General features: G+C 37.0%; 1 protein-coding gene across 4 annotated transcripts in view; it reads right to left on the bottom strand.

Moving 5' to 3' along the window:
* RELCH (RAB11 binding and LisH domain, coiled-coil and HEAT repeat containing) overlaps positions 1-11,731 on the bottom strand; it is an 88,044-nt gene continuing 76,313 nt past the window's right edge. For all 4 annotated transcript variants that reach the window (XM_076330407.1, XM_076330410.1, XM_076330408.1 and 1 more), the window contains 2 exons: positions 8,905-8,975; positions 1-1,814 (listed from right to left, as the gene is read on the bottom strand). In XM_076330407.1, coding sequence (XP_076186522.1) covers positions 1,694-1,814; positions 8,905-8,975 — 192 coding nt within the window. In that variant the 3' untranslated portion in view covers positions 1-1,693. The remainder of the gene's footprint in view (positions 1,815-8,904; positions 8,976-11,731) is intronic.

The raw sequence follows: 11,731 nt of genomic DNA, 5'->3' as shown, positions 1-11,731 counted from the left end.
GCAGGTATACAAAACTTTTTATTGACAACAGAACAATAGAGAGGAATGTCACCCACTTCCCATTCCTCAGGAATGTCTCCGTTTCACAGTCAGTCTGCTAAAAGTATACTTTCATGGTAACAAGCAACACGAAGGCATGGAGCTGTCTGTAATCTCAAGAAAAATGTTTCATCAGTGCAGTGTGAAGGGACTGACAGTGTGCGAGTGTGCAGCAGGCCCTGTCACAACACAAACATGGCAGGCAACTGTATATGCAGAGCCAACAGGCACAGACACGAAGCAGTTCGAAGCCTCAAATTATCTCCAATATTTCCGTCTAAGGGCAATACCTGAAGTGCTACTCCATCCATATTCTTTCAGAAGTGAATACTTTCTTCCCTCACTCCTTTTGCTTCCCCTGTCCTCAAAGATGTTAATACTTCCAACTGAATGGTACTGTGTCAGAGAATGCCTGAGCTTTTATATTTTGCTACCTCATACCAGTTCATGCATGCACTTGAGTTTTACTTTCAGAACCTTACACTGACATAAAGAAGGGAAAAAAAAGTGCTGCATAAGAATAAAAGAATTTAGTTGTTAATGCCTCCCTGCTAACAAAAATATCTGGTAGTTGTTGAAGATACTCCTTGCAATGCCATTTTTATGAAGTATGTATGCAGTCTGCTTAACATTTTAAAGAAACTGCACGTCAAACTCTCTTAACATAATTTCAAATACTCTGAAATTAAATTTGAACTGAGATTCAATCTAAACAACAAAATACCTTAATTTTAGCTTTCACAGTACACAGAACTGCACACTGAGTGCAAGATGAAAGCACTCTTTCTCCTGCATAAGGTTCCTCTGCCTGCAGAACTGTACTGGGACCCCTGTGTAGTAGCTTATACATATATTAACATTTATTAATTTATCATGTTTTTCCTTTACTTAGTGGATGTGCCTCTGGATGTGTAGACTGGTTGTTAAAGTGCTTTAAAATAAAACAAAAACCCCAACAGAAGAAAAGATCCCTCAAAAAACCACAGCAGATGTGAGAATTTTATCTGAAGGACTTTGTACAGCATTTACAATGTCAGCATAAAGCAGCTGAAACATGAGCATTCCTTGCAGACTGATGCAGTGCAGCAAGAGTCTCATACATTAGATACTGCAATTCCTCTGGATTCAAGATGCACAATACTTACAAAAACAACCCTAGAAGCACAGACAAATGCTGGTGGCTCTTCCTCTTCTTTTTAGAAACATAATAAAAAATCTGCATTACTCTTTCATAATTTAAATACATAAGTAATCTCCACTTTTATTACTTCATGACAATGACTTCAAATTTACATTATTTTAAGTACCATCATAATAGCTCCATGTATAATACAGATATTTGCTGATATCCTGTCAGAAAATAAAAAAAAAACAACCCTTCCACTATATAAAAAAAAAATTATGCTGGAAAGACAAGAACACAGAACAGGGACTTGGTACAGACTATGATTTCAGTTTTATATCAACCACAGTTAACCCAAAATTAACAGATACACAGCGATATTCAAAAGCAGTGCAAATATCTTTGGAGGTTAGAATAAAATTATACTACAAGAACATAAGACAGAAGAAATTAAAAGGCAAGTACTTCAAGTACAGGAACCAGTCTCTGTGAGGTCCATCTTAGTGTTAGCTGGGAGTTCCTTTTCCCATCTTACTTCTTCCTCTGAAACACATTAGCCAACATTGCACCTGATGTAGTCAGCTGGCCCATTTTGTTCAAAAACTTGGTCTTTGTATCTTCACTTACAAGGCTCGCTGCAATCGACATTGAGCTAGGAAAGTAAAAAATGTAGTGACATAAGACTACAAAGAAAAACAGAACACTGTGCTGTTATTTAATAAGCAAGTGAATTGTCTTTGCATTTTAGAGGTTTCAAGATCACAAAAGACCAGTCCATCAAGAAGAACTGAAAAACCATCACCACCAAGCCCAAATACACACTGTTAAATGAATTATCATGCCCTCACAGTCCTAGTGAAAAGTTGCAAAATATTTTTGTGCACACTAGTTTTCTACCTTTAGAAATCACCACATTAGCATTTGTTAGCTATTTGGCAATTGCTCTAGTGACAAATACCTCTGTGAAAGATCAGATTTACCTTCTCACTGGAAATATCAATCCTTGTTTATTTAATATAAGAACAACAGTACTGGTTCAGACCAAGGATCTATCTAGCCCAAGTATCCTGCCTCCGACAATGACCATTAGCAGACATGTAGGGAAGAGGAACAGCAAGGTACACAAAACGGTGACCTCTCTCCTTAATTTCCAACTCTCTTATTTTCCAAATATTTCCACCTGAGCAGAGTTTAAAATTGGTGTGGATTGTCAATCTAGTAACTCCCAATGAATCTTTACTTTCTATTATTGGTTCAGCTTTCCCTTGATCCCCTCGTAAATTTCTTGTAAACCCCAACCTGGGGCACTGAATCCTGCTAGGTCCACCCCTTGCTGGGTAAAGAGCTTTCTCCTTCTGGCTGTTGTGAATGTGACTCCTACTACCTTTGCTTGAGTGTTCCTACTTCATACGTACTAGAGAAGACAATGGAGAGTCCACAATTCTCCCACGAACTGGACTAGAAGGAGCAACCCAATCAATGCTGAACCTACAAGATGCTACAACATTGTCCTGGTTTTGGCTGGGATAGAGTTAATTTCCTTCCTAGTAGCTGGTACAGTGCTGTGTTTTGGATTTAGGAGGAGAATAATGCTGATAACACACCGATGTCTTAGTTGTTGCTAGGTAGTGCTTACACTAGTCAAGGACTTTTCAGTTTCCCACGCTCTACCGACTGAGAAGGCTGGAGGTGCACAAGGAGCTGGGAGGGGGCACAGCCAGGACAGCTGACCCAAACTGGCCAAAGGGACATTCCATACCATGTGACGTCATGCTCAGTACATAAACTGGGGAAAACTGGCCAGGGGCGCCACTGCTCAGGGACTGGCTGGGCATCGGTCGGCGGGTGGTGAGCAATTGCACTGTGCATCACTTGCTTTGTGTATTATTATATTATCATTTTATTTCAATTATTAAACTGTTTTTATCTCAACCCACGAGTTTCTCTCACTTGTGCTCTTCCAATTCTCTCCCCCATCCCACCGGGGGGGGGGGGGGGGGGGGGGGCGGGGAAGTGAGCAAGCAGCTGTGTGGTGCTCAGTTGCCGACTGAGGTTAAACCATGACAAACATCTTTGAACAACATGTTAAGAAATTATCCCAATGCTGCAAAATTAACTGATTTTTTTTGTTTTAATTTATAACAATATCATTGAGCTCAACTTCAGATATATGTAACTGTTTAGCATAGTAGGAGTAATCTGTCTCTAGACAGAGTGCAACAAGGCAAATGTATGAGAGCAGGAGTATTAATAAATATTCCATACTTCCTATATTTGTAGTTAAAATGGCAAACATTTTTCAACATTAGACAGGGCCAATTTTAGAAAACACTACCAGTGAAATTCTCCCTTGTGAGCTCAGCGTGGACTCTGCGTTTCAAAATTATACCTAAGATCACAAGATCTATCTTACTGGCACAGGCCAGCTTCCAGGAACTGACTTTTCAGTCTGCACGGTTATAAAAAGTTCTGTTAGACACTTCTGCATCAAGGCAGGTTGAGTTAAAGTTAACTCCAAATTGCTTCAACGGAATTTGAATTATTTCTTCAAAGGTAGCAGGGATGCATTCAGTATTTTTTCCCATGTCATACCACAAAGAAAGGTGCTTAGCGGTAACAAATTCTGGTTCTTTTTAAACAGAGTACTTGAAAAAACAAAAGGGAAGCTTCTCACTAAAGCTGTACTGTGGATTTACAGATACCTTACTTGTATCATAACTAAATCCTCTCAAATGTATGCCCCGTCCCTTCTACTTTTTAAGCTGAAGTGACTCCCTGCCTTCTGCGTTTCCACCGTGCCTAATGGACCTAGATCCTTGAAGGGGCTTTAGGTATGCCTCACATAGCGTACCTAAGAGTATCACAAAACATACTCTTCGGTATTTTTTTCAGTACATCTCCTATTAATGGAACAGGTTACTCAATTCAGTCGTCTCATTTTAAATCTTATTATTAGTTGGTATGTTCTGAAAGCTCTGTAAAGTTCCTTATTATCTAATATTTAGTGTTTAAGCATCATTTTATTGAAAATATGATGTCTGAATTTTTAGTAAAGTTTAAAATTTTGAAAATTGTTCTCAGGTTATATCTCTTTTTAGACAACATCTGATTAAAATTGGTATTTTAAAAATAATAATCTTTTTATTCTATTTAGCAGCCAGTGATGAAGATATATAGCTGTTTTGAAATGATTTATAAACTTTTAAAGTGAAATATTTCTTTCAGGCACAATCACATAGCCAGACATCTTTGGCTTGATTAAACATCTACAGTCAACTAGGGAATCGCATATTTTCAGTCGATAAAACTTAGCAGGTAAGTTACTACTACTGTAAGATGGATTTCTTGTGCAATTTCCCTTGATTTCATGATAAAGCAAGGGCATATAAATTATGCAAGTAACAGCTTATACTCGCGATCAGCTGGTTAACAACAAGAAGCTATTCCAGCCTATGATGTATCCTAGAGTTGTATGTAACTAGGGAAAAGGATTTGAGAAATATAGTACGTTCCAAGCATTAGCAACATTAAGAAAATAAAATTGCTCGTTTCAGAAAAGAAAGCCTAGCAATTGGTGACAAACCTGTAGTTTTAAGCAAACGGTGCTGCCATTATTCTAATGATCCTGAGTAAGTTTGAGGAAGACCAGAAAATGTTCACTTGACTTCCAAAACAGTTTGGGGGGATATCAACCATCCGATGTTAAAAATTAAAAATTAAGAACTGGAGTGTCTAGAAGTTCATGATTTCTAATATTATGTTACTGTAAATAGAAAGATGATCCACAACACTTAAAAGTTTAAGTATGCCCCAAAAGTACTTCAATTACTATACAAATTGAACATCTAAACATAATAATAAAAGCAATATGAAATCAAATAATTTGTCTCATGTCTTTAAAAAAAAAAAAAATCAGAGAAACCAGCAAGACAATAACATACCTTGTTTGAAACAAGTAGTCCTATAGAAAAGTCCTTGCATTTACTCATTATTTTAAAAAAGCAGCACCAACAAACAAACCCACAAACAAAAATAATGTGTAAACATCAAACTTTTGACCAGTGTCTAGATGAATTACATGCTACACGGAGTTTTGCCTGTTTTATGGGGAAGCTTTAGGCCAAAACAAACATTCATGCTGGACATCTTATAAAAATCAGTTTGTAACATAAGTTGTTACCCAAGATTGAAATACCTTGTTAATTGCTAAAGAAAATGTTTAACAAAAGTGGCTATCCAATATTTAAAAAGACAAAGTTTAATCTTTTTTTTAAAAAAAACCTATTTCTGTGACCCCGTATTATTTGACCAACCTTTTCTAACAGTAAGGGGCAGAGACAAGATAACCAACAGCATCTTATGATTGCTTTTGCATCCAGTTTTATGTTTGTGCATGCATTCTCATGTTAACAAAAATCAGTAATTTATCTCCTAGTTGCATTTAAATCCTTCGTCAAATATATATTTAACGCCGAAATTAGGAACTGAAATTGGCAAGGGCTTAGCAAGAAAAAGGAGATATTCATGTATATGAAAAGGTCATTTCTTCAGTGGTAAAATATTTTGTGTTCATTTTGTACAGTATAAGATGGCAACCATAGCCTGATTTTGAATAAGAAAGGGGATGGCTAATTAAAGAATGAAGCAACACATTGCGAAGACTTATCCTTTTCAGATCTTACAGTTTTCAGCAGTTGCATTCTAAAAGAAAATACACTGGATGTTGTATCATATTTGCATTTATCTGTTTCTGCAATGGCTTAATAGGACTAACTGTGATTTCAAAATATTTTCATACGAGGGATTTTAAGTAATACAGACCTGTTACATTTAGGTTAACATGTCCGCACTGATACATGCTAAAGCAAGATAAGTCTAAACCCTACATGAAATAAAAGTTGATCACTCAAACTCTAGCCATGCAGAGAACAGCTTTGATGAACGAAATAGGTTAAAACATTTGAGAGAGGCAAAAGCACACATTTAAAAAAATAAAAATCCCGTCCAACTGAAGAGTACCGCTTGAGAATTAGGAAGAGCTAGCAAAGAGATTTTGTTTCATAGCCTTAGGTTTCACAGTTCAGTTAATGCAGGTAAGATAAAAACCCTTCAGGTTAAGGTTAATGGTGTTCTTTAAAGAAACCAGTTTGATATTGCGTACATTTGCTGCATTCTGGGAGAGAAAAAAATTTCTTTCAGAATATGTTTGCCTGAGAAGGAATCAATTTCCTATTTTCTAATGATCTCTCCTAAAAGGCTGTCAAGAAGTTGCTCAAGAAATGATAAATTAATTTGCTTCAAAAAATGTTTCTCAGACATAAAAGTCTTGTCTTATACTGCTTTTATTTTTTTCTTTACATAGTCAAAGTCTGTGGTCGTGGCTTTTTTATTGCACAAAGAATTAAAATGAAAATATAATATCGGTTAGTCTGTAGATTAAAAAAAAAAAAAAAAAAAAGAGTCCATAAAACCCAGGCAGGGGAAATATTTGCAAAGTAATAGATGCCCATGTATGCAACTGATTCTAATGAAGCAACTTGTTAGTCAAAATACTAAATCATTGCTTATGTGGAGGGATGTCCTTGCACAGGTTGGTTGGTAGAAGTCTACAGCAATTGCTTGGCATCAGATCTGCAAAGAGTTTGGCTGTTAATTCTGCCTTATCACAATTACCTATTGGGTATCTACTACGTAAGGTACATAGTACAGGGAAGACCTTGATAAAACTAGTGTTTACTTGCAAAAAGTAGAATGGGTCTAATGGGGCAACCAGCAAGTTTCTATCTTGACAGGAATCATTACTGGTGGGTTGTTTTCTAAGGAAATAGCTGGCTTAAGTGCCAACCTTTAATATAGCTGAAGGCAAGCTAAGCATTCACCGTTCTTTAAAAATAAAAAGCTAATACACAGCTGCTGAAGAATCTGAAGGATACAGGAAGGGGATGGGCATTCAGAGTATGGCTACTGGGGGACACAACACAGGTATGCATGCCAGAAAGCTCCATTTAAGAGAAAACAGAAAGTATAAGGGCAAAAGTACAAAGCTTGAAGACGTAACATAGTGAAGCCCTGGGAAAAAAACAACAGCATGAACACGTGCATTTTTTGGTTCCTGACTGACTGGCTATTTATGTTACAAGCAAGGAATATGCCTGTGGAGTGATTAATTCAAATAAACCTGTTCTTATTCTGTGAATAACTAATATGAAATACCTATTTCATCGTGAAAATAGCCATTCAACTGGAATACACTTAGTCAGTACAGTCCCTACTTCATAATATTGCCACATGAAAAGGAAAGAGGAAAGAAGGTGACTAACAGTGCATTCTTCAGATCTTAAAGGCTTTGTATTTCTTCTCCCTTAGACAGGACTTCTATATGACTAGACAGAACCAACTACCTTATTAGAACAGATACACTATGGATTGTGATTTGTTGTAGAACCCGGACATTTTTAGTCTTAAAATTATTTCACTTCCAAAGTCTAAAGTTCATTTCTAGTACACCTTTAAGAGTTGACCTGATGCTCATGTCTCAAATGGATTCAGTTCTTACCACACTCCATCCATTATCAACTACACCAGTAAACAGGCTAATTACCACTAGTAAAGCCTGAGATATTTTATTTGGTGCATGAGAGACTGACTCTTTTTCCACACCATGTCTCTTCTGTTAAATTCTTGTACACCTTTCCTGTTTCAGTTGTTCTCAAACTACCAGTTGCTTCCAGGATTTCACCTGAGCTCTTTCAAGAAGTAAATTCTATCAATTTCTTACAGATACGGAAGCATGACATAAACAAGTTTCAGTAATTGTCTTGATTCTTATGGCAAGGTATCAGGACTGAGGACAGTTTTTCTCTTTTTCAGATACCTACTGTTTCTTCTCAAACTCTTCCTGGCAACACTGCTAAGGATTTATTAAGTTATAAAATAATCCATGAGAAGTTACCTGCTGGTATGCCATTCCAGGCAACAAGCAGGCAAAAGAACACATACACCTCATCATAATGACGCTTAGCTTTCCAAATTTGTGGGTCTGTTAGCTTCTTTTGTTATCAGGAGACACACACACACATATGATACCACCTCTGCCACCTGAGGCGAATTGATGCACATACACCGTGTCTGATGCCTCACTGGAGAGCTGGGTTTACTGCACATTTGTAGAATGGGTATTGTACTGAAGTGCAACATAGGTGGCATTTTCCTAAAGCCAACATATTTACTAAACAGCGTATTCACACAGGTAGGTGGGTTTATACAACTGGAAAAACTGTTCTCGTGTGCAGTAGTCACATGCAAGCAAAGACAGCAGCCTGGAGCAGGTCATTACCATGACCAGAACAATTCCTTCAGCCTGCAGGCCACCCCCATGAAAGAGGACTGCAAGGTGCGTGCCACGTGTTGCTCCAGGCACTTAGGCCAAGCACTCCCTGCTTTCTCAGATTCAGGACAGAAATTCAATTACTGCTTTAAATGGATAAAAAATAAAGAAGAAAGTAACATGGGAAAACAAGAATGTCATTGCTATGATACAAATAAAAACGTGTTGTCCTGTGTTTTACACTGGAGACAAAAACAACCACAAGCTGAATTAAAGATAAAGTTCCTAAAATCTTCTTTCAAATACCGAATATGTCAGTGCGGCATTTCTGGTCACAAGCCTTGGACACTGTTATGGAATAGACTCTGCAGAACATTAATCTGGAGGCACAGAAAAAGAGAAGTAGAAGTCTTACCCCTGCGGTTCTTGGACGGTCTTGTTTTCCACTTTCTGTTCACACTCTTTTATCATGGAGCTTAAAATAACCTAAGACACATAAGGAAGAGATATACATGACATTTTTTCTTTTGCATTAACACTTCATACGAAATCTACTCTGCAACTAATTCTGACATTACCAGAACTGTTTAAAAAGTTTCTCTGTTTTTCAAGTGCATTTAAATTCCAGCTATCTGATAATGCCTTGTGGCTAGAAACAACAAAACCATTCAAAATACTTTAAGGAAGAAAATGTTTTTGAAATAGTTACAGGAGTTCAAGACTCCCTCCTGCTCCCCCTGGCTTTTTAAAATAGAGCTAAAGCAAACTCACTTCTGTGACACACCTCCTTATCTTCCTTTTTTCAAACAATACTTTTATTTATTAGCAATTACCTTTGACATACATTCATCCTCCCTCTATTTTCCTTTAGAGTTTTCAAGTACCTTTTAAAATTCGTATCTTTACCAACATTATGCTTGAAAGAAAAAGCAAGGAAAGAAAAGAAAAAAGTGCGATGGCATCCTGAGACAACATCTTAATGGAAAGGAAGTGCTAAAGAAAACTTGGCATCATTTCACTGGTGTCTTCCAGGGTTTCTATGAATCAAGGCTTTTTTTTCTTTACTTAAGCAATTGCAGAGTTAAAGGTTTCTGCAGAATATTTAAGACTAAAACCACACCCCCCTCGACATTTTACATTTCTCCAGCATACCAAAAACAAAGGAATGTTTCCCAATAGCAGGCTTTGAAAGAAATCATACAACTCAATGGACAGGTATGTAAGTCCCTGCCCTGCCCACAACGGTACTATTTTAACACATTAAGACAAAAGCATTTGAAACACTTAGTTGCAATGCAGAGTGTGAAACTATAAACATATACATGTACCCACTGCATAAATGGAAACTTTCTCTGCTCACAGCTCAGAGCACTTTCTTTGAGACACTAAACTTAAATCTCAAAGCTACAAGCAACTAAAATTAGTAGCGTCTTACCAAACCCTGAATATATACAATAAAGGAAAAAACCTAATTTAAATCTCTAAAATACAGACCAGTCACTAACGGTTACTACCAAGTGATAACTATTTTAAACTGTATTTATATACATAAAAAAGCTGGTTTCTGTCAAATCCCTATCAGACAGCTGCAGCACAAAATATCCTTTGAAACCATTTATTACACTGATAAGATGTGGCCCCGCCTGCAGATCTGTGCCACTGTTCACTCTATTTCTCCGAAAGTATTACTTCAACATTTGAAACAGTTTGGGTAGCAGGTGTTATATACCCTTGAATGTTTCACAAAGCAGCATTCAAACCTCCGTACGAGTCCAACAGGACTACAACTCTTACTGCTAAATTTGCTGTCCTTCATTTGCATAAAACATTATGCAAGTACTTAAACTCAAGAGTACAGAGGTACAAGAGAAATGCATTCAGAATTGCAGTGAAAAAGCAAGCTTCTTTCTGCATCAAAAGAAAACTGGAATTTCTAAGCACAGCAGCCATAATTTTTGTTACTTAGCATTTCTACCTGTGCATTGGAGCACTTCTACATTTTTGTACATCTATCTGAATCTAGATGTTCCAAATATCAACAATATGAAGTCTTGATCAAGGGGAAGAATAATTCAGCAAGGACCCAGAATCATTTGAATACTGGGATGGGAGCCCCCATCCATTGCACAGCTCCTTCCAGGAAGGCTGCATGATTCTTGGATGAAGTGGAGCAATTCGTCCCTCTTCCCCAAATTAATTTGTCTTAAAGTTCAGGGTGAAACAGAGGAAAGGTATAAATATAGTATCATATGGCAATTTTACATTATGATATTGCACATACTGCTTACACTTATTCCCTTGGGTTCTCTTTGTTTGGTCGTAGGACTGACTATGAAATCATGTAGGCCTCCTTTAAGAGAGGTATTTTAGAGATGTAACTCCATATTTAGAGACATTTAAGAGACCTAACATGTGCTTAAGTATTATAAACAGTACTGCAGATGGACTAAGTATTTTTATCAAGTACTGATTATATGTCACTATCATGCAACTCAAAATCCAATTATTTTGAAAAGAAATAGAAGGCAAGTGGAGAAGGGGGAAGAAGGGCCTTGACATGGAATTAGAGATGCTGGCAAAGTATCTGAAATGTCTGCACAAGGTGAAATGTTTATTTTAAAGATGAGAGTCTGGCTTAAATGCCCAAATTGCACTTTTGTTTATACGAATGAAAGGAAAGCAAGTATGAGGAGTAAGTGGTAAACGCTGCCTGACAGGATCAGAAGCCAATTCCACAAATGTTACATTTCCAAGATGAGCGTAAACTCTGTTAAAGCCACAAGAGCTAAGGCTCTGTGAATAAGAAAATGTGGTTTTGTAACTGATTTGCCATTTGAATCATGAATAACACCACAGTGACCAAAATAATGAGAAAAGGGTTAATTCTGTTTATGCAAATGTCTAACTATTTGAAACAGTAAATCACATTTACTTCAGAAAACATAATTTTAAGACAGAAGGCTTGAAAGACAGACACTAGAACTAACTGGGCCTCAGAGGTCTCTATGATGGGTGCCTACAAATGTCCTGTTGTAGCAAGGAACTGATTAAGCATCTGATTTCCATTTCTACAGTAAAAGCTGTAATGAGTTTTCTAACTCACTGGACCAGGAGTAAATATTTTTAAATTTATGTTTCTCTCTGGCTAAAAAAATAAAGCACTTGGCATCATGCCTGAAGCCAATTAATCACAGTGATGCAGAAGGTGGTAAAGAAGGATTGAGAGCAGTCTTTATTTATTT

The sequence above is a fragment of the Aptenodytes patagonicus genome, chromosome 2 (genome assembly GCF_965638725.1).
Source record: "Aptenodytes patagonicus chromosome 2, bAptPat1.pri.cur, whole genome shotgun sequence".
Classification (NCBI taxonomy): domain Eukaryota; kingdom Metazoa; phylum Chordata; class Aves; order Sphenisciformes; family Spheniscidae; genus Aptenodytes; species Aptenodytes patagonicus.
This window is presented reverse-complemented; position numbering and strand designations above follow the sequence as displayed.